This window comes from Lissotriton helveticus, chromosome 3_1 (genome assembly GCF_964261635.1).
Source record: "Lissotriton helveticus chromosome 3_1, aLisHel1.1, whole genome shotgun sequence".
Taxonomy (NCBI): Eukaryota; Metazoa; Chordata; class Amphibia; order Caudata; family Salamandridae; genus Lissotriton; species Lissotriton helveticus.
This window is the reverse complement of record NC_136061.1, coordinates 660,720,552-660,744,518: the sequence shown is the minus strand read 5'-3', so window position 1 is coordinate 660,744,518 and position 23,967 is coordinate 660,720,552. Positions and strand designations below refer to the sequence as shown.

At 45.9% G+C, this 23,967-nt stretch overlaps 1 protein-coding gene across 1 annotated transcript in view; it reads left to right on the top strand.

Moving 5' to 3' along the window:
* Positions 1–22,574, top strand: part of SYNC (syncoilin, intermediate filament protein) — a 97,742-nt gene extending 75,168 nt beyond the window's left edge. The window contains exon 4 of the mRNA XM_078680738.1: positions 19,279–22,574. Coding sequence (XP_078536864.1) covers positions 19,279–19,333 — 55 coding nt within the window. The 3' untranslated portion in view covers positions 19,334–22,574. The remainder of the gene's footprint in view (positions 1–19,278) is intronic.
* Positions 22,575–23,967: the final 1,393 nt, after the last annotated feature.

The window sequence follows — 23,967 nt, the reverse complement described above, 5'->3', positions numbered from 1 at the left end:
ACCTCTTTTAATATTTAGACCTCCCAAACAAGCCTTTCTAACCCCTTCCCTATGACTCCTCCCCCTCCACCTCCCCTGTACTCATCCCAAACCTCCGCTTACTGTTATGAACTCCAAAAAAACGGTTTCTAGACTCTTCCCTCTTCTATCCCTCCACTATCATTTTCAATCCAACTTACAGACTTACATGTCCACCGCTCAAATGAATTTCATATCTCCCTATACTAATTCACATCTAATCATTTTTGGGTCTGGAGTAGCATGCTATTCGCTGAAAATGGCTTTGATGTCCAGTCAGGTCTAGTAAGCACTATATCATTTCAATTACAATTCCTAGTTTTCTATTGAGTTATTCCATTATCGAAACAGACTCCACATATATGTATATACTGGTAATATCCAAAATTCAAGCTAATAACTGAAAACAAATGATATTCAGTCCTGTCAGTTGATAATACTCCAATGAAGGATTTGAATAATAACTTCTGGTTCGACCACTACAAAAGGAGAAGCTTTAGAATATTTCCCTATGCCACAATGCTTTTGAAAAGTATTTTTTGTGGTGTACATCACCACCTGGTTCTTTTGTAGTTCCAGGTACTTCCTCTTCTTACTCTTGTTTTTTTAGTCAGAAATTCTTCCTTGCTCTATAGCTCCTGTTTTGTCTCAGAAGGCTTTCCTTTGCTCTAGCTCAATCTTATGCTACAACTTGATTATTCTGCACCCCACTTACCTTCCTAGGTATGTCTTTTGCTGCTTGACGTTTTCCTCCCTTGGGGCTCATTCCTGGAGACACTTGTTGATTGGTGTTTTCTCAGGCACCTGTACCTTCAGACCTTCTGGTTGGGGTTGCTCTTACCTCTGGTTCCTCTAGCATACGGAATCAAGGAAGATAAACCTGTCTAAGTGCCCAGTCTTTTTTTTGGTTATCCTCATATACCATTATTGGAAGTCTTGATGGGAGACTGGCAACCTCAACGCATTTTGGTCGTCCTGAGCCGGCCCTTGTGTGAACGGCCAATAACGAAGTGATAAGCCTGATCCCTCAAGTAGCCACTGCTTTCCCATCAATAGTCCATTTCGCAATATTGTAGGCGCCCCGTGCTACTTTGAAGTCAAGGGAACCAGCAGGGCCCCGGATAAATCATTGGACAACCGATCATCCGAGTTGCCATGCCTCTAAGGCCGCCCAAACTTTGACCAAACTTGTTGGATCACATGCCATGTCAGACTTTCTGGTAAATATGATTTGCCGTAGGCAGCACGGGAAGGTGGGGGCGGTTGGGTCCTTTCAGACTCTACAGATTTCGCGCCTTGCTAGAATAATCTAAAAAACAAGTTTTGTTAAGGGATCATTTACATTATAACCCACACGTAGCCCTGACAAGATGGTAGTTGTAGTTATAGTCATGGGCGCTGAGAGGACCTCTTCCAGAAAATCGCTAATCTTTTTCCAGTAATTTAGTTCAGGGCAATCAGCGAACATGTGGACATCATCCGCATCCGGGTAATTACATCTCGGACAATGGTATTCTAGATTGGTAAATTTCGCCAGCTTCTTTGGAGTTATGTAGACCCTGTACATAGTATACAAGTGGTTTCTTTTTAGCGTCGCAGGTTTGACTACTGCTTGTAAGATGGTAAAGGAGTCAAGCCACAGATCTCTAAAGTTTTCACTGGCCGTAATTAAAACATTGTTCCAAAGCTTATTTCGCTCAGGTTCTGTCACTTCCTCCTCCTCGAGCAGCGCTGAATACCAATATGCGATTTGACCTTCCACCTTCCGTTTCTGGTTACTGCGTCAAATTTGGGATTTGGAATTTTGTTGCCCACAGATCTAGTTGACCACCATCCAGATAACTGGTAATATTTAAACCTGGTGAGTGTTCCCCCCGTCAGATTAGTGAGCGTGTCCCAGCTTAAAAGCTGTGCACCTTCCTGTAGGTCCCCCCAACATTCCAACCCTGCCGACCTCAGTGATCGAGACAATTGATAGTCAAGGCAAGTAGGTATCCCTGGAGAGTCCCATATCGGGGCCTGTGCTGCATAGTAGGGGATATTAAACTTTTTCCTGACAAATGCCTAGTTTCTTAGAGCTGTCCACAAAATCATGAGCCTTACTTTAAAAAAAAAATTTGGGTCCCCAAACTTAAAGAGAAAAGAGTCTTGTCCCTGTGGAATGTCTTGCAATAACGCTAAAAATAAGACCCCCAAAGATGATTGATCCATTTTTACCAGCCATTAATCTAAAGTGTTTAAAATGGAACGCATGGCAATAAACAGATAAGTCTGGGAAAGCCAACCCTCCTGTTTTTAAACTTCTTCTGAGCTTTTTCCAAGTAATTCGTGGAGCTCTTGAGTTCCAGATGAAGGATCCCAATTTCCCTTGTAACTTTTTAATTATTGACAAGGGAAAGGATAAGGGTATAGAATTAAATAAAAAAGTAATCTTTGGAGGATGATCATCTTAAGTAGGTTCACCCTCCCAAAGATGTTTAGAGGGAGAGATGACCATCGGTGGAGTAGGGTACTGGTATCCTTGATAACTCTTTCCAGATTTATTTTTGGAATGTCCTCTATCTTTTTGGCTAAGTGAACTCCCAGGTACCTCATTTTGGTCTTACTACCCGCTGTCTCGGTCTCCTGGTTCCATTCCATAATTTCTGTTTTATCCTTGTTAATTGTATACCCGGAAATCTCTCCGAAGCTTTATGCTAAGCGTATTAGTCTAGGCAGGGCTTCTTCCGGGTTTGAAGTATACATCAACAAGTCGTCTGCGTATAACACAAATTTTAGTTCTAGATCAGCAATCTTGAATGGTTTAATTAGAGGGTCCGACCTAAGCAGGCACACGAAGGGCTCGATATATAAATTGAACATGAGAGGTGATAGGGGGCAACCCTGTAGAGTTCCTCGGGCAATAGATATCTGATCTGTGAGAGAACCGTTTACTAAGATTTTAGCTGATGGTGCACAATATAGGGATTTGATAGCTGTTATGAAGTTATTCGGGAGGCCAAAATTGGCCAAGGCCATCCATAGGTATTCCCATTCTACCTGGTCGAATGCCTTGGCGGCATCTACTGCCACAATAGTCAGGGGCAACTTTTTCTCTATGTCAACGTCCATTGCAGCGACAACTTGAAAAGTTAGTTCAGTAAGTTGCCTATCCGGGATAAAACCCCTCTGATCGCAATGAACAATAGATTTGACTACCTTGGCCAATCTCGTCGCTAGTACCCCCGCAAAGATCTTGTAGTCAGCATTTAATAAAGAAATCGGTCTATACGACTATGTTACCAGGATCTTTATTCGGCTTCAATATTAAAGTGACTATGGCCTCAGCCCAGGACTTAGGAGCCTGCCCCCCCCCCGTAGCAAGATTTCATTAAATAGTACCGTTAAGTCTGCGACTATTTGGTCCATAACTATCCTATATAGTTCCACCGGGAGCCCGTCAGGGCCTGCTGCTTTACCTTTGACCATCTTCGAGATTTGAACCCTCACCTCTCCTTCCCTAATCTCAGAGCTGAGGAAAGATCTTTCAGCCTCTGATAATTCAGGAAGCTGCACCTTACTCAGCCAGTTTTCCGCCTGCTGTCTACTCTGGGATAGATCAGTTCTGTATAGGGATTGCATATAGGTTTTGGCTTCTTCTCTAATGAGGTCATCGTGCGTGGTTTCCCCCGTACTAGCCCGGCAAAGGCTATCGATCTGGTTCCTGGTTTTATCAGCTCGAGCTTTCCACGCCAGAAGGCGGCCACATTTCTCCCCATACGAGAAATGTTGGAGCTTTCTCACCTCCCATATGTCTTTTAAAACTTTATCAAGGGCTACTTGATACTTTGCCCGCAGGGTGTCTAATTCCTTTTGTAGGGTGGGGGTGTTCTCTGACTGATCTATTGACGCTCTCTGGAGCTCCTGTTCCTTTAATTTAAGTTTCTCTGGAGCTCCTGTTCCTTTAATTTAAGTTTCAGGAGGCATTCTTCCCTCTTCTCCCTCGTCAGTTTACTCTTCCTTATCATCAGGGTACTCAACAGGCCTCTAGTAGAGGCTTTGAATGTTTCCCAAACTATCTGTTTGCTAGTTGACCCATTGTTGAGCCTAAAGAACTCCTCCGAGTGGATTACTAGATCTTGCCTAACCCCCTCTTCCAGTAAAAGTGTTCTATTTAAAGTCCACCTCCTCTGCTGTACCTTTTGTTTAGATCGAATTACCGTTTCAACGACTGAATGGTCGGATAGGATAGCCGGGTTATAGGATATGGAGTCTACTGCTGATAAGAGAGTTTTATCTAATAGAAAGAAATCGATTCTTGAATGGTGACCATATCTTCTGCTATAGAAAGAATAGTCCCTTTTCCCTGTATTTTTGAGTCGCCAAATGTCAATCAGGTTAAAGTCCTGCGTGATGTTTTTTAGCTCCAATCTAGATTTTTGAGGAGGGGTGAATCTTACTCTAGAGGTACGGTCTAGGTCTTAGTCAAAAATCAGATTAAAATCACCCCCCAATATTACGGGTCCATCGGTTTCTACAAGACAAGTTTTAAGTTTCGTGAGGGCCCCTGGAGTATCCTGATTAGGACCATAGTACACTGCACATATAAAGGGAGTCTGTCTAGATATTAAGAAAGCCACCAACCATCTCCCAGAGTGGTCTGTCTCAAATTTCGTAAGCCTGATCCAGGCATTTGCTCTGATTTATATGGCTACACCTCTCGTGCTGCCGCTTTGTTCTGAGAAGAGAACATCCTGAATCCACCTACATTTTTTAAATACGGACTTGCATTCCTCTTTTTCTAGGTGTGTCTCCTCAAGCAGACAGATATGCGCTCCTGAATTATATAAATAGTCAATTACCCTACGTACCTTCCTACTATCCCTTAGGCCATTCACATTCCAACTAATAAGTTATATCTTACATGTCATGGAGGCCAGATTGACCATCTTTCCACAAAAAGGCTCACTACCCAGCTCCCAACGAAAGTATAGTGCATCTCTTTGTGTACATGAGGATTATTTTCTCCCTTTTTTACCCCTTCCACCCATACAGTTACCCACCTCCCCTGAGGAACCCCTCCCATACCTACATTGGCGATCATGTCGCCTGTTGGGGCTCCCCTGATCCGGCCTGGATCACTCCTGCCGTTTAATTAGGGAAATCGGGCACCTGTGTGTATTAAACTAGTATCTCCCTTATCGTGTCTAATGACTAGTGATAACATTTTTTTTTTCAATTCAGTGTGTATGTGCGTTTATTCTTTTTTTTTATTCGTTTTTTCCGTGTCATCCATGTCATCATTCCCCTTTCTTTTTTTTTTTTTTTTTAATGTTATTCTATTCTCTTTTTTTTTCCTACCTTTCCTCCTTCATTCTGCTTCCCAGATGCTTCAAAGCATACCTTCCTTTTTTTTTTTTTGTCCCGGGCCCCCCTCCTCTTTTAGGTCTAGCATGTCGATGCGCATGCGCATCGAGCTTGCGAGACTATTGGGGCTTAAACAGTCTTTAACCAAGTTGCAAGGAATCGTGGCGATTCCTTGCAGTGCCCGTGAAATACAAGCTTAATGCGCATGTGCATTGAGCTTAAAAGCGCGTGCACATGCCCCCAGCCGCCTGCTTGCATGTATTTTCCCTCAGCCGCACTGCTCCCACACCCCCGCTCCGCCCCCTCCCCTGCCTGCCGTGTCGCGTTTCTTCAGTTATCTTAGCCGCACTCCAGGCCCCTGCTGCTTTCACACCCTCATGCCGCTCACCCCCTCCCCTGCCCGCCGTTTCGCATTCATCCCCCCTCTCCTTCTCTGCCTTCCCTCCATTCACCCCAGCGCGACTTCTCCTCCCCCCTAATTACATGCCTGCTGTTTACTTCTTTCACGGCAGCTCTCTCGCACATCAAAGGCTGCCCCCCACGCCTCGCAACAGACTTCGTTGGCCCCGAGGCAACCAGTTCTGACACACACCAACTTAGAGCTTGACTTGTATTGACCCTGCACCCCAGCAGACATGCAAGCATCAGAATTCCACAAGCATCAGACATATATATTCACCCACTCTGCTTCAGTCACCCACTTACACAAATCGCGCCGATACCCCGAGCAGCAGTGACCGCAATACCGCACTACCAAGCCTTCTGTTATGCCACATCTCTCAGCTTACATATTCCTTCGCTCTTTCTTTTCCTCTCCACGTTTCTGCCTCTTTCACTCTCTCTTCCAACTCTCTCCCCCCTCTCCATTTAATTACACAAATCTCGCAGATACCCCAAGCAGCAGTGCCCGCACTACCAAGCCTTCTGTTATGCCACATCTCTCAGCTTACATATTCCTTCGCTCTTTCTTTTCCTCTCCACGTTTCTGCAAATCGTTCTGTTATGCCACATCTCTCAGCTTACATATCCCTTCGCTCTTTCTTTTCCTCTCAACGTTTCTGCCTCTTTCACTCTCTCTTACAACTCTCTCCCCCCTCTCCATTTACTTACACAAATCTCGCAGATACCACAAGCAGCAGTGCCCGCACTACCAAGCCTTCTGTTATGCCACATCTCTCAGCTTACATATTAAGTCTCTCTTTCTTTTACTCTCCACGTTTCTGCCTCTTTCACTCTCTCTTCCAACTCTCTCCCCCCTCTCCATTTACTTACACAAATCTCGCAGATACCCCAAGCAGCAGTGCCCGCACTACCAAGCCTTCTGTTATGCCACATCTCTCAGCTTACAGATCCCTTCGCTCTTTCTTTTCCTCTCAACGTTTCTGCCTCTTTCACTCTCTCTTACAACTCTCTCCCCCCTCTCCACAAATCTCGCAGATACCACAAGCAGCAGTGCCCGCACTACCAAGCCTTCTGTTATGCCACATCTCTCAGCTTACATATTCCTTCGCTCTTTCTTTTCCTCTCCACGTTTCTGCAAATCGTTCTGTTATGCCACATCTCTCAGCTTACAGATCCCTTCGCTCTTTCTATTCCTCTCCACTTTTCTGCCTCTTTCACTCTCTCTTCCAACTCTCTCCCTCCCTCTCCAATTACTTACACAAATCTCGCCGATACCCCGAGCAGCAGTGCCCGCACTAGCGAGCGTTCTGTTATGCCACATCTCGCAGCTTACATATTCCTTCGCTCTTTCTTTTACTCTCCACGTTTCTGCCTCTTTCACTCTCTCTTCCAACTCTCTCCCCCCTCTCCACTTACTTACACAAATCTCGCAGATACCCCAAGCAGCAGTGCCCGCACTACCAAGCCTTCTGTTATGCCACATCTCTCAGCTTACAGATTCCTTCGCTCTTTCTTTTCCTCTCCACGTTTCTGCAAATCGTTCTGTTATGCCACATCTCTCAGCTTACATATCCCTTCGCTCTTTCTTTTCCTCTCAACGTTTCTGCCTCTTTCACTCTCTCTTACAACTCTCTCCCCCCTCTCCATTTACTTACACAAATCTCGCAGATACCACAAGCAGCAGTGCCCGCACTACCAAGCCTTCTGTTATGCCACATCTCTCAGCTTACATATTAAGTCTCTCTTTCTTTTACTCTCCACGTTTCTGCCTCTTTCACTCTCTCTTCCAACTCTCTCCCCCCTCTCCATTTACTTACACAAATCTCGCAGATACCCCAAGCAGCAGTGCCCGCACTACCAAGCCTTCTGTTATGCCACATCTCTCAGCTTACAGATCCCTTCGCTCTTTCTTTTCCTCTCAACGTTTCTGCCTCTTTCACTCTCTCTTACAACTCTCTCCCCCCTCTCCATTTACTTACACAAATCTCGCAGATACCCCAAGCAGCAGTGCCCGCACTACCAAGCCTTCTGTTATGCCACATCTCTCAGCTTACAGATCCCTTCGCTCTTTCTATTCCTCTCCACTTTTCTGCCTCTTTCACTCTCTCTTCCAACTCTCTCCCTCCCTCTCCATTTACTTACACAAATCTCGCAGATACCCCAAGCAGCTGTGCCCGCACTACCAAGCCTTCTGTTATGCCACATCTCTCAGCTTACAGATTCCTTCGCTCTTTCTTTTACTCTCCACTTTTCTGCCTCTTTCACTCTCTCTTCCAACTCTCTCCCTCCCTCTCCAATTACTTACACAAATCTCGCCGATACCCCGAGCAGCAGTGCCCGCACTAGCGAGCGTTCTGTTATGCCACATCTCTCAGCTTACAGATCCCTTCGCTCTTTCTTTTCCTCAACGTTTCTGCCTCTTTCACTCTCTCTTCCAACTCTCTCCCCACTCTCCATTTACTTACACAAATCTCGCAGATACCCCAAGCAGCTGTGCCCGCACTACCAAGCCTTCTGTTATGCCACATCTCTCAGCTTACAGATTCCTTCGCTCTTTCTTTTACTCTCCCCGTTTCTGCCTCTTTCACTCTCTCTTCCAACTCTCTCCCTCCATCTCCATTTACTTACACAAATCTTGGTGAGGCACAGGCAGCAACAGTCCAAGCTTCCCTCACACACAGAGCAGGTACAGCACAGGCAGCAACAGTGCAAGCTTCCATCACACACGGAGCAGGTACAGCACAGGCAACAGCAATGCAAACTTCCCTCAAACACGGAGCAGGTACAGCACAGGCAGCAACAGTGCAAGCTTCCCTCACACACAGAGCAGGTACAGCACAGGCAGCAACAGTGCAAGCTTCCCTCACACACAGAGCAGGTACAGCACAGGCAGCAACAGTGCAAGCTTCCATCACACACGGAGCAGGTACAGCACAGGCAACAGCAATGCAAGCTTCCCTCAAACACGGAGCAGGTACAGCACAGGCAACAGCAGTGCAAGCTTCCCTTCCACATGGAACAGATACAGCACCGACAGCAGCAGTGCAAGCTTCCCTCACACACGGAGCAGGTACAGCACAGGCAGCAGCAGTGCAAGCTTCTCTCACACATAGATCAGGTACAGCACAGGCGGCAGCAGTGCAAGCTTCCCTTACACATGGAACAGGATACAGCACCGACAGCAGCAGTGCAAGCTTCCCTCACACACCGTCACACACCCTCAGCTTCACACACCCTCACACACACACACACACACACACACACACACACACACACACAACAACAAAAGGAAGAATAGAAATAAACTATCCTAATCCACACTCTAACTCCAAGATAGAAATCCTGAGTCCTAATTCACCCTAATAAACTAACAGCCTAATTCACCCTACAAATACACCCTCAAGATACGCAACAGAAAGACATCCTAGAAAATAACAACCAAAGTAAAAATACGCCATCCTAATGCACCAGCCAAATAAACAATCAAATAAAACTAAACAAAACACAATATAAGTAAAGACTAAAAAAATAGCCTCCTATTCCACCCTATTCAAAGAAATGATTGTGCATTTAACAGATAGATAAGTTTTATGCCATTTTCTGAGACAAAAACAAATTTTTGCACGCAATTAAAAACAAAGGGGACAAAACGTAGTCGTGCATCACATACGTTAAACACAAAATCTACTTCCCAAATGTGAGCTACAGCATGCAATGATGTTTATCAAGCTTCAGGTCACCAAACCAAAAATTATTCGGACAAAATAACACCAACAAAAGAACGAAGAAATATCTGTCAGGATGCGAGGACGAGGATGTACAAACACAAAAGTAAAACAGCCTATTTTTAACTTGGGTAATAAACAAGCACTATTCATCCCGTAAATGGGACGGATTAAACACAATTGTCACGAGTTACACAAAAAGCCGTAGGCATATAACAATAGCAGTTCATCACACGGAATTACATCAAATATAAAAAACATATTACGCAACTTGGATTCAGTGCTAACATCATCAATAAACATTACATATGTCTCTTAGCTTCACAAAACAACTCGTAATACAATTAATACTTTTGAAGTGTACAATATTCATGGCGAAAAGAGTACTTAGAAACTCAAAGAACAGCTCTTGTACGTCAAATAACAAACAACTGCTAATAATACATTACATAACACTTTACGAAAATAAATACATTACATATCGAAGAATAAAAACAAGACTTTAATTACATTACATAATATTCATTTCGAAATATTACAAACAAAAAAATACAATGTCAACATTATTAAAAATACACTCCTATTCATTCGTTAACTTAAACATACTATAGGTAGTAAATAAAAACACTTACTTACATATAAATTACATAAATAACTAAAATAATTACAATCGCTAACAAAATATGTCACTATTTATATAAATACACTCATAATTATTAACTAATTTATGCATACTATCAATACTACTTTAAATTAGATTAAAAAAACACGTCGAGGAAATCTCTTACCTATCATACGACGCACCAACAGCACACGAACAGGAACACGCCTTCCGCATCCCGCTATTCTCCATGTTCTGGAGAATTCCACCGATTACGTATGCAAATCGGAACGCGACGTCAAAAACGTAGCGCTCCGATTGGCTAAAAAATATGTCAATAAAAAAAAAGACGTAACGGTAGGAAATATAAAAAAAAACTACAACGCTAACCTGTTAAATGTAGGTAGCGTTAAGGTGGCGCTTTGCGTCCGACATTTTAATAAAAACAAAAAATTCAACATCAACCCCTCACCCTCAATAACCCTCAATCACCCTCAACACATCACCCTCACTCACCCTCACTCACCCTCAATCACCCTCAGTCACCCTCACCCTCACCCTCACTCACCCTCACTCACCCTCACTCACCCTCACTCACCCTCAACCCCTCAGCCTCCCCCTCACTCACCCTCAACCCCTCACCCTCAACACATCACTCACCCTCACTATCACTCACCCTCAGTCACCCTCAACCCCTCACCCTCACCCTCACTCACCCTCAATCACCCTCACCCTCAACACCTCACCCTCAATCACCCTCACCCTCAATCACCCTCACCCTCACCCTCACTCACCCTCAACACCTCACCCTCAATCACCCTCACCCTCACTCACACTCAACCCCTCACCCTCACTCACCCTCACCTTCACCCTCTCACCCTCAACCCCTCACCCTCACTCACCCTCAACCCCTCAACCCCTCACCCTCACTCACTCACCCTCACTCACCCCCACCCTCACTCACCCTCACTCACCCTCACCCACACTCACCCTCACCCTCACTCACCCTCACTCACCCTCAACCCCTCACCCTCACCCTCACCCTCACTCACCCTCAACCCCTTACCCTCAATCACCCTCACCCTCATCAGCCTCAACCCCTCACCCTCACTCACCCTCAACCCCTCACCCACCCTCAACCCCTCACCCTCACTCACTCTCAATCACCCTCACCCTCACTCACCCCCACTCACCCTCACCCTCACTCACCCTCAGCCTCACTCACCCTCAACCCCTCACCCTCACTCACCCTCACCCTCAACCCCTCACCCTCACTCACCCTCACCCTCACTCACCCTCACCCTCCCTCAACCCCTCACCCTCACTCACCCTCATCCCCTCAGCCTCACCCTCACTCACCCTTGCCCTCACTCACCCTCACTCACCCTCACTCACCCTCACGCTCACTCACTCACCCTCACTCACCCCCACCCTCACTCACACTCACTCACCCTCACCCTCACCCTCACTCACCCTCACCCACACTCACCCACACCCTCACTCACCCTCAACACCTCACCCTCACTCAGCCTCAACCCCTCACCCTCACCCTCACTCAGCCTCAACCCCTTACCCTCAATCACCCTCACCCTCACTCAGCCTCAACCCCTCACCCTCACTCACCCTCACCCTCACTCACCCTCAACTCCTCACCCTCACTCACCCTCAACACCTCACCCTCACTCACCCTCACCCTCACCCTCACTCACCCTCAACCCCTCACCCTCACTCATCCTCACCCTCACTCACCCTCAACCCCTCACACTCACTCACCCTCACTCACCCTCAACTCCTCACCCTCACTCACCCTCAACACCTCAGCCTCACCCTCACTCACCCTCAACGCCTCACCCTCAACACCTCACCCTCACCCTCACTCACCCTCAACCCCTCACCCTCAACACCTCACCCTCAACCCCTCACCCTCACTCACCCTCACAACACATATTGTGTTACAATAGGTGTCACATTTGTGGAAGATAAAACTATCTAGAGATGTAGCATAACGACCAGAGCTGCCATATAAGTCACGTAAATACTAAACATGTTGCATTCCAAATGCTATAGGTGTCACATTTGCAAACGTTATAACTATTGGCATTGTAAATGACAAAGCCATCAATATAGCAATTTTAACATCGCAAAAAAAAAAATTATGTCATTTACAAGACCAATAACTACAAGTTTTCTAATGCGATACTTATTGCATTCCAACCCCACTCATCCACGCAACGCCACTCACACACGCAACGCCACTCACACACGCAACGCCACTCACACACGCAACGCCACTCACACACGCAACGCCACTCACATACGCAACGCCACTCATCCACGCAACGCCACTCATCCACGCAACGCCACTCATCCACGCAACGCCACTCATCCACGCAACGCCACTCATCCACGCAACGCCACTCATCCACGCAACGCCACTCATCCACGCAACGCCACTCATCCATTTGCAAAAAGAAAAATGTCTAACTATTCTATTGCGAGACCTATTGCATTTCCAATGCTTGTTCTCTCTTTCTTTCATTTTATTTTCCACATGGGAGCTCTATTGGGAGTTCTCTCTCATTAAAGTTATGAAGGAATCAACTTCATGGGGCGATAGAAAATTATGAGTTTTATTCCTCCAAACAATTTTTAAAAACGCAGGAAATTTCATTTAAACCTGGGCACCCAGGCTCCTCAGGTCAGGCATTCTATTCCCCAACTCCCACTGCCTTTGTGCTGTGGCCTTCCCTACATCTGACCGGATTAAATATTTGGTGGAGTCTACCTGAAGAGTTGTATCAGATAGTGCTCTGCCCAGAATTAGCTCCTTGACTGTGTAAGTAAGAAAATTAACTAAGATCTTCCTAGGCGCTTTCCTCTCTTTATGTAGCCTAAAAGGGTCCCTGTGGGCTCTCTGGATTTCGGCCTCAAGGTCTATGTCTGGCCTGTCCTTTAATATCCATCTCTAAGGAGTTTACATATGAATGATTTGACATCCCCATTCTCGGCTCCCTAGGGAATCTTTAGGAATTTCAGATTGTTCCTTCTGGAATGTATCTCGAGTCTCTCAATATCGATCAATCAATCAATCAATCAAAGCATTTATATAGCGCACTACTCACCCGGAGGGTCTCAAGGCGCTGGGGGAGTGGGGATCCGCTACTGCTCGAACAGCCAGGTCTTGAGTTGCTTCCTGAAGGCGAGGTGGTCCTGGGTCAGGCGGAGGTGGGTCGGGAGGGAGTTCCATGTCTTGGCGGCGAGGTAGGAGAAGGACCGTCCCCCTGTGGTGGCTCTTCGGATGCGGGGGACGGCGGCAAGGGCGTGGCCGGTCGATCGAAGCTGGCGTTTGGGAGCGTAGAAGTTGAGGCGGCTGTTGAGGTATCCTGGGCCTTGGTTGTGTAGGGCTTTGTGTGCGTGGGTGAGGAGTCGGAAGGTGATTCTCTTGTTGACCGGGAGCCAGTACAGGTCTCTAAGGTGTCCGGAGATGTGGCTGCGACGGGGGATGTCCAGGATGAGACGTGCTGAGGCGTTCTGGATCCGCTGGAGTTTCTTCTGGAGCTTGGCGGTGGTTCCGGCGTAGAGGGAGTTGCCGTAGTCCAGACAGCTGGTGACGAGGGCCTGGGTGACCGTCTTCCTGGTCTCGGTGGGGATCCACCGGAAGATCTTACGTAGCATGCGCAGGATGTTGAAGCACGACGAGGAGACGGCGTTGGCTTGTCTGGTCATGGAGAGGGAGGAGTCCAGGATGAAGCCTAGGTTGCGTGCGTGGTCTGTTGGTTTGGGTGCGCTGCCTAGGGCGGGGGGCCACCAGGAGTCATCCCAGGCGGAGGGTGAGGATCCCAGGATGAGGACTTCCGTCTTGTCCGAGTTCAGTTTCAGGCGGCTGTTCTTCATCCATTCGGATACCTCTTTCATCCCTTCGTGAAGGTTGGCTCTGGCGGTGGCGGGGTCGTTGGTGAGGGAGAGAATCAGCTGGGTGTCGTCGGCGTAGGAGATGATGTTGAGGTTGTGCTGGCGTGCGATGTCTGCGAGGGGGCTCATGTAGACCAATATCCATTTGGAGGTTCTTGTTTTGAGATCTGAGGGCCTCTAGGTCTCTCTCGTGCCGCTGAGAAGCCCCTGTGAGCAGGGACAACTCTTCTTCCAGTACGCCAGTCCGTTTAGATACTTCGTCCAATTTGGCCTCCAGACTCGCACATTGTTCGTGTATGCTTCTCTGATTTGCTTCAGATATTTCAAATTTAGATAGCAAATCCTCCCTTATAGAATGTAATAAGAACTTTAATTGGGAGAGCCCAGGGCCAACGGAGCCATCCATTAAAACACGGGGGTCTCCTCGTCTACAGGGGGGGCCTCTTCTGTTGTTAAAGCGCAACTCAGAACATAATATCTGTTGGTTAAAGGTATCGATCTCAGGGCCGTAACAGGAGCAGTGGGTTGTGGGATAGAAGAGGAGCCTTTTGATGATTGGGCCGGGATTTGTAGGGCAGGCGGAGAGTCCTTTGATGTAGATGTGAGGGGGGGAGACAAAGGGGGCAGGTTGCCTCCCTTAGAGTCCATAGCCTGCTCCAAGATTTTGAAATAAGATTTTAATGAAGGAGTCGGTTTGCCTTGGAGGGGCAGATTCTTCTGCAGTCTTCGCTTAGGCTCCCCAGTCCCAGCCTTTGGGTTTTCCCCCTTTTTCCCCTTAGGTGAAGAAGCAACTTTCCCGGACTCTAACGAGGCATCTGCCACCAGGAGACCCGCCTTGCTCAGCTCGGAGTTGGATCTGAGCTGATATCTATTTCTTGAAACCCCTGCTATAGGGGCAGTAGAAACTAGGGGTATAGTTGTTGCTTCCTTACTGCTTCTGTCAGGTAGAGGTAGAGGAGCACCCACGCTCTGGGGTAAGCGGAGAGTGGTAAGCTAGAGGATTGAGGAATGTCCGAGCTCATCCCCCTCTGTAGTTCCAGTTGCAGGGAGGCAGGGGCAGACACAGCGCGGGGGGGGGGGGGGTTATTATCAAGTTTACTTAAGCTGAGCCCGAGATCACTAGACCCTAAAAATGTCGCATTATCGTATTTGTATCCCGGTACACAACCCCTCCCTGTCTTGACTGATCTTGCAAAGTGAGCTCCTGCGGGGGTGCCTTGGCTGACCCTCGCCAGCACCAACCTTACACTGTTCCAGAGTCTTGCTCGACCAAGCAACCAATTCTCATGTTCCCCCTCAAGGTATATCGCTTGTGCTCGCGCTCGTGGTTGTACCCGAGTTGTGGAGCCGTTGCTGCCGCTGCCAGTACCGCTGCCCCCAGACGCTCTCACAGCAGGTTCTGCAGGTTCTCTACCGGCTGCAACAACCATTAGGATTGGGCTTCCCTCAGAGTTCCCGTGGTCCTAGCGCCGGACGCTCGCTTCCTCTATCCCTTCATCGCGGCAGCAATCGTGCAGGCGTGCCGACAGACGGAGCCGACAAGGCACCGCATCGCCCCACCAGAGCGGGTCGAAGGTGAGGAGGCGAGGAGGAGAGATGCAAAAACAGGGAAAAAGAGTGGAGGGGGGTTAGGATAGAAAGTCACACACAAAGGGGGAGATTACAATCATCTGCTCATAGTTAGGCTGCCACTGTGGACCGCTTTCACATGGGGAGATCACTCAGCCGGATCGGAGCTCCCGCGGACGGCGTCAGCCCTCCGCCATGTTCCTCTGGTCACGCCCCCGAAATGCCCAGTCTTTGACAGAACCCCACTATGTCCAATTGGTCGTACTCTGGCAGTGCACCCAGCAGGTGTGGAGTAAGCACTCCTGAGTAGTGCTGATCGAATTTTTGAAGGAGCCCTAGCACTCCCGAGTAGTGCTAATCACATTTTTGAAGGAGCCCTGTCCCCACTCCCCTCAAATCGGCCTGGATAGTCCAGAGGACTTTACTTGCGAGTACTGCAAATCGCTTGATACACAAATTAATCATCTCAGGAGGCTGCAGTGCACTCAGAAGAGCTGAATCTCTCCATCTTAAAACCATGCCCTCCAAAAAATCAAGACCACTGGAACCAGTTTCCTCAGGGAGTGCTCTAAAAGAACAGAAGTCCAACCCTGTGGATATCAGTGCAACCTCCTGGTCTAACAATTTCAAGAAAGATCTTAAAAGATTATTTTTCAACATCATTGCCAGATACGATTGGGTGCATGTTGGCCTTCAATTAGTAGATCTTCTCCCCATGTATGAACACATTTCCTCTAACATACAAGAAAAAAACCACGGGTGGCACATCCTTCTATGTTCAAGCAGCCAAAATATGGAACTCTTTACCCCACAACATAAGATCCACGACAACCATCTTATCTTCAGAAAACTACTGAAGAATTGGCTCGTCCCCCACATGAGCACCATACGCAAACAGAAATATACAGCATATCGCTCTGTATATAAGCATTTATTTGTGCTATAGATAATGTACCTATATATGTGTATTGCTTTGTATAAACATGTTGAATAATTGTTAAAAAAATAATAATAAATAAATAAATTTTTAAGTACAACACTTGAAAACCAGAGTTTATTGAATGCATCTTTAATCTACTTATACTTCCTTCCTTTATTGCTCGATATACCTTCCATGTCCTTGGAAGTATGTATTTATTACTTTCCTCCCAAAAAACAAATGCATATTCAATGCACTACCCTATTTCTCACCCTAAACGTCTCTCATTATCTTTAATCTACATATACCTTCTTTATGCAGCTATAAACTTTCCATTACTTCTGGATCTATATATTAATTACTTTCTTCTAATTCAGCATATCCAATGCACTACCCTATTTCTCACCCTACACCTCTATCAATATATACTCTACATCCACCCTCTCATTCATCTCAAACCCCATACCACTACTATGACCCCCAAAAAAGCCCTTTCTAGACTCTCCCCTACTTTACCCCTCCTTGCACCATCTGACACCTTTTTTTACTATACTAATTCCCCAAAACAAGCCTTCTAAACTCTTCTCTCTGACTCTTCAACTCCACACCTCTTTTTTCTCATTCCAAGCCTCTCACTACTGCTATGACAAAAAAAATAACAATCCTTTACTTTTCTATACCTCCACTATCCTTTTCAATCAAAATAACAGATTAACATATCCACTTATCAAGTTTCATATTTCACTATACTAATTCACCACTTATCCTTTATGGGTTCCGAGAAGGGTACTACTCGCCGAAAAAAGCGCTTCAACATTTCATATGGGGTCGCAAGCACTATATAAATGCAACCTTTTCTCCCTCTTCTATCCCTCCGCTATCCTTTTCAATACAAGTAACTGATTAACAGATCATCCACCACTCAAATTACTTTTATTCAACACTAATCCTTTAATGGGTTCCGGAGTAGCGTGCTACTCGTCAGAAAAGCACTTCAACACCCCAACAGGGGTAACAAGCGCTATATAAATGCAAACCTTTGTCCCTCCGCTATCCTTCTCAATCCAAAAAACTGACTAATATCCACCACTCAAATTACTTTCATATTTCACTATACTAATTCACCACCAATCCTTTATGGGTTTCAAAGTAGCGTGCTACTCATATAAAAAAAAAAAAAAGCGGTTCAACACCCCATCAGGGGTAACAAGCGCTATATAAATGCAAACCTTTTCCCCTCTTCTATCCCTCCGCTATCCTTCTGAATCCAAATAACTGACTAACCTATCCACCACTCAAATTCCTTTCATATTTCACTATGCTAATTCAACACTAATCCTTCTTGGGTTCTGGAGTAGCGTGCTACTCGCCAAAAAAAATCACTGACGCCTCATATGGGGTAGTAAGCGCTATATAAATGCTATTACAATACAGCGCATATTGTTGCCTGCTTAACTTGTCATGCTTCACTGTATATCCCTTTTACTGTCCCGCTGTGTTACTTGAAATCTCATGCACCTAAAAAAAGAGTATTGCTACCGGTTTGTCAAAAGAAGGTGAAAGGTGCACTCGTAGCAAAGTCAGACACAAATAGTAATTCCAAAATTACTTCTATTATTCGAATATATGATTATACCACGATTTCAATTACCACGCATGGCTTTACCACGCGAATTTTACATCGCAAGTGGCTTTACCACGCTGGTATTTACAACGTAGGATTTTACTACGCCTAGAAACGTCTTACCTGCACGTCTTTCTCTACGAGCCCTTACTTCCATCCTCCATCCTCCATTGAAACAAGCGTCTCCCCCACAGCCCGTGGTAAAGACGTTGTGGAAGGCACCCTGCGTGGAAGGCACCCTGCGTGGTAAGTGTCACGTGGTAAACGTTAGTAGTGGTAATGCCTTCGTGGTAAATGATGTTTCCCCTATTATTCAATTAGTTTTTAAACCGGCACACAGCCAACTCATTTAGTTCCAGATTGTGCCAAAAGGGAACTTCCTCAGGGCTGTAACAATCATAGACAAAACATAACATTAACAGACCATAACCAGCATTTAAAAGAACATACACAATATTTTACAAAATGACCGCCAAACTTATACAAAGGAATTATTTTCCACATAAATATTTACAAACATATATACATCACAATAGAAGTAAAAGGCCACATAGTAAACACAAAACTATATGTCTACCACATATAACATATTAAATACAAATGTATAAATTTCCAAAACATAAAATAACATTTTTGTCAGTGCATACGGGAGGGAAAAAAACAACATCAAATAAATAATAACGTGACCATAGCCTAGGAGATGATTATATAGAAATAAAATCGAAAGAGGACAAAACTGTCAAGTGCATGTATTGCAGATATCTTATTACTTGGTCAAGATGAAAGAGTCAAGCCTATTAGTAACACGACTTACCAAAAAGGAAAGCACAAGTAGTTCTATTTACAAATAATTAAAGTTCTAGGCTAAAACCGAATATGGTTTGGGGAATTGTTCAACTCTTTCTCACCTTGTAAGTATCCAGCCAATCAATGGTGATAAGAAAGCTGTATGAAGGAACAAAGTCTTACGGGGCATAATCCACCTTAGACCTGGTGTATATATGTACTTGCAATCGAAAACAAGAGAAAGCATTTCCTTAAGAAGCTAGCTACCTGTTTGGTCTGGTGTGTGCTCAGTTAAACTGCATATAAATAAACAAATAAATACACGAACCACTGCAAGAGTTATTTACTAGTATCATTTTTTTTCTTCTCCCCACAGAGGCTGCCTTGAAATATATGGACAGCTTTGCACAAAAGAGGCCAAAACAGAATGACTGGTGGCCCTCCCCTGTGACCTGCGAGACAGAGTGGTCGATGGCCTTCCTGTGGTCTTTGAGATAGAGTGACTGCTGCCCCCACCCCTGTGACCGACAGTTCATCATTGAATGGGGGAAGGGAATGATGGCACCTACCGCAATGACACACTAAGCAGACATGGGCTACCAAAGGGATGCAAGTCAGTAGTCTTCAGACTCCCACTCCTCTGCTGCAGCTGGCTGGCCTACTGGGTGGCTGATCTGGAAGGCAGGTAGTCCTGGGCAGGCACATCCATGCCTGATTACACCTGCAATGTGACTGCAACAATCCTACTAGATTTCCAGGAGGCCCATTTAGACTGTTATTCACTGATATCCCAGTTGACCAGCCAGACTCAGGTGGGAATTCATAACTACTGCCATAATGCAGAGAGCAGTAACACTTTGCATTGTTGAGGATACACAGTGCTCGCTGAATGTATGTCAGAGCTGGACGCGCAGTGGTGAGCTGTGTAGGGTGTGGGTCACCGAGACCATCAATCAGTAGGGTTAGAGTTGCCAGTAATGTAGTATCTGATTTACTATGTATAATTTAACTGCATTATGATGAAGTGCAGTCTTACTCCAAGATTGTTGTGTGTTCTATTGATTTTATTTTTGTAATTATTGTACATTGTCATGTCAAAAGTTTTGTATCCATGTATAAGTATTTTTTGCTAAAGTGGAATAAAGTAGTCTTCTTGAGGATGAAATTGCAAATGCAACAATCAAAGAGAAAGTCTAGAACATCAGTGGAAGAAAGGGCCTGGTAGAAGCTCGACTATACACCAGCAAAACCGGTCCCTGAACAACCATTAACAAAACCAGTCATTTTGGTTTGTAACGTTTTAGCGGGCTTCCCTAGCGTGAGTACAACTACTGCTTTCCAAATAAGAGAGCAGGACCAGTGGCAGCAGCACCAACAAACACAAAGTAGTGCATCTTAGCCACAGGGCAATGTTCCATCACATACACAGAACAATAACATCCCAGGCGGTACAATGCTGGCTTCTTCACTCTCTCAATCACATGCACCCAGGCTCATAAAATGCAGCAGGAATGCTCAGAACATGTACATTACAAGCAGAAAAATCGCAACTTAGCCTCACACACAGAACAGTAATAGCAAAGGCATCACATTGCTGTCACCACACACACAAACATTAAGAATATCCATCTACCGCAGAAGCTACTGTTTCACACGCACAACAGGATAGCCCAGGCATTAGCAGACAAGGCTCCTTCACAGAGAACAGGCCCACAGATTCATCTTTGATTATATTTAGGACATGTAGCTCTGGCGACAGTGGTAGTATGACATGTGCGGTCTGGCAGTGATGTATGGTGTGCATTGGAGCTAGTGTATTTAGAGACATTCTCTGAGCACTGTCGTTGAAGTAGGTGTTGGGCTCTCCAGATGTAGGTTTGGTGGATAAGGTGTTGGTCAAGTAGTTCCTTTTAGGGAATCGCTTGTGATAGTGAAACGGCGAGTGTGATTTTCAGACTTTGCATCATGTCATTCGGGTGATCCAGTATCAGTTTGATGCCAACCAGCTTTGTTTGAGGAATGGATATGAAATATGTGCTCTGGTCTGCAGTAATTGGATGCAATGTAGTATGAAGAAAGTAACACCTATCAGGTCAGGCAGGCTTATGAGTGGTTGAGTGCTTCTGTGGACCGTCATTTTGTCTGCTGTTGGCTTTATGAAGCAGGGCTGGACCTGGAGGATGCTGTATGAGTGAAGTTGTATCTATGGGTAGTGAGGCATACTGGGAGGGTTTTACATCTGGTCCATGACAGTATATCAGTCTGAGTCAGTGTAGCAGCTTGTTTGGCCAACTTATGGTCCAGACTGCCTATATTTATGCTGTTGTCTTGCTTTTATTCCCCAATGAGTCTGCGGTTGGCCATGGAGAGGTAGGGGAGTGAAGGTGAGTGAGCTGGTAGCATCTGTACCAATATAGATGATAACCATGGGACCGGTGTCTGTGCCTTCGCCATGGTAGACGCCTTCATGACCTTCAAGGAGCAGTACAGAGAGAAAATATACTTGCGCCCCTCCTGACCTTTCCATGCGGTCCCTGATCCACAGTAGCACTAGGCTGCTGTTCACTCCAGTCAGCACTAACATTAAAGCAAAGTAAATACACAGACACACCTTCATTAAAGGTTAATTGAAGTCAACGAAAGTAAGTAACTAAGTTTCCTGCACCACTTAGCTGTAGGAACACCTTCGTTTTCAAAGCCATCTTGCAGCAAAAGTGTAAAAATATGATACGGTTTCTTCAAAAGTAAAAAAAAAGTGTATTTCATTGACATGCAAAATCATTTCACCTTAGCATATCAGATTATATCAGTGCATTGAGAAGTATTTTTTTTAAGTGATAGTTTTCAAATATGTATTTAGAAACATACATTCTTCCCCAACACGGACAATAATGCCAATAGTGAACTAAGAGTTAAGTCAGTTGTTATGTGCACTCTTAGGGTGGCCACCTATTATGTATGAACAACATTTTAGTTTATTAAATCAAACAGAGGAGAAGGTTTTGTGCAGCGCACATACTGAAGTCATGTATTTCGAGGTCCTCTTATATGTGATAATAAAAGAAACAAGCATTTGCAATGCAATAGGTCTCGCAGTAGGAAAGTTTGAGCTATTGGTACTGTAAATGGCAATATTTTTATGTATGTTTTTAGTTTTGGAAATAGGTAAGTTTCCCTCAATGAAACATTATCACCCTCACAATACAACCACCAACACGTAAATCCATTACCTCCTTCCACCACCATGCTTCCATTTCTCGCAGTACTGTTAAACCAATCAATAGCCCCACACTAGCACCCCAAAGGGTTTGCACTACACTACTATGTAATAGTGTCTCTGCAATTTGCACGCATGCATAAAACATTTTATTAATGGCACAAAAAAGACGGAGACCTATTGGCATTGTCCGTACTTGTTCATTTAGACATTCATTGAGATAAGGGAAGTAATTCACGGCAAGGCTCTACTACTTAATAATGGGTTTCGTGCCTACGGTTTTTACAGACGAAGCTGACACTGAACAGGTAATTTTTGCATCCCGAGGTAGAAAGGGAACTTGATTAGCTCACTATCATTAGCGCTTGTAAATTAATGACATATAGCAAGTGTTTTTATAGCTGAAATCTTGTAAAAATAAAAAAATAAAGGGGAAAATATTTTGGCACGGCTTTTCTTAGACTTTGACGGTTGCTGTTTTTCAAATATATGAATCTATTTTCCGATATTTATAGGCTTGTGTGAGAAAGGGGTCCTTACACAGGTTTGCCCAACTTGCGGTGAGGACTGCTTGCAGAGGTGTTAATAATGCTTCACTGTGGGAGAGAACAGTGCGTTCACGGCCCGGGCATGTGAGCAACGAGGCATAAGGAGCATGGAGCTCAGAGCCGTGTTTGGGCTCCACCGAGCTGAGGAGTATTGCAGCAAGGGAGACTACTGTATTGCTGTTGTGACTGGGTGTGAGGGCGGCATGCCTAGGCCCCGTGGCACACCGTGATACATCGAGGTACATTGCATATCTCGCCTGGCACGCCCAGCTCATCCCTGCTTGTCCTGGACTCAGACTTTGGTGTAGCATCAGCGGGGCGACTGAACCTACCTTAGCTTCCAGGCCTTCAGTGGCCCTTACTGGACTCCTCAGCCATCCCACCCTCCTTCCAGCGGAGCGAGGTGAACCAGGTGCAGCCAGGCATGGAGAGGAGGAAGGGTGAGACGGGATCAGGAAGGCGCGAGAGCGAGGCAGGGGACAAGCATTAGGTTGTAACCCCTATTTTTTTTGTGGCGCGACTGAGGAATGGGCCGCGTTGAACTACAAACGTTACGTTGGTCACGTCATTTTGTAGTTCAAAGCGGCCCGCCTCTCATCGGCCGCGAATGAAAAAAAGCCTTCAAGCGCAAGGGCTAAAAATATTTAATAAGTAAAGTGCCCAAAATTAATTCAAAGCTAGTGCACCACCTCTCCTTCAGGAAGACTATCTCTGGGCGCGAAACCGCGGGAGACGATCTCTGGGCGCGAAACCGCGGTGGGAGCGCATGAGACGCCGTCGCCCGCCGTGAGCGTGCACATCGGCTGTCTCGGCGCAAACTGTGGATGTGGATCGCGGAGAAGACACGCCGAGCTCCGACCCTGAATCAGAGCCTGCTGCCGCCGAGAGTGACCCGCTGGAGGGAGAAATCAGAGCCTGCTGCCGGCGAGAGTGACCCGCTGGAGGGAGAAATCAGAGCCTGCTGCCGCCGAGAGTGACCCGCTGGAGGGAGAGGGACATGGGAAAAGAGCCCGGTGAGTGAGTGGGGGTAGAAGGGGGGGATGTGTGTGCATGTGTGTGGGCGGGGGGGGTGTTCTCTATGTATGCATGCGTGTAGAAGGAGGGGATGTGTGTGCATGTGTGTGGGCGGCGGCGGGGGGGGGGCGTTCTCTATGTATGTATGTATGTGTGTGCCTGTTGTATTGGAAAATGCCGTGCCGTGCGTGTTCCATAAAAAACAGGTGTAAACAAAACTGATTTCACACTAGTCAAAACGAAACTTAACAGCCACTAGCAAAAGCGCGTCCACAACAAGGGAATG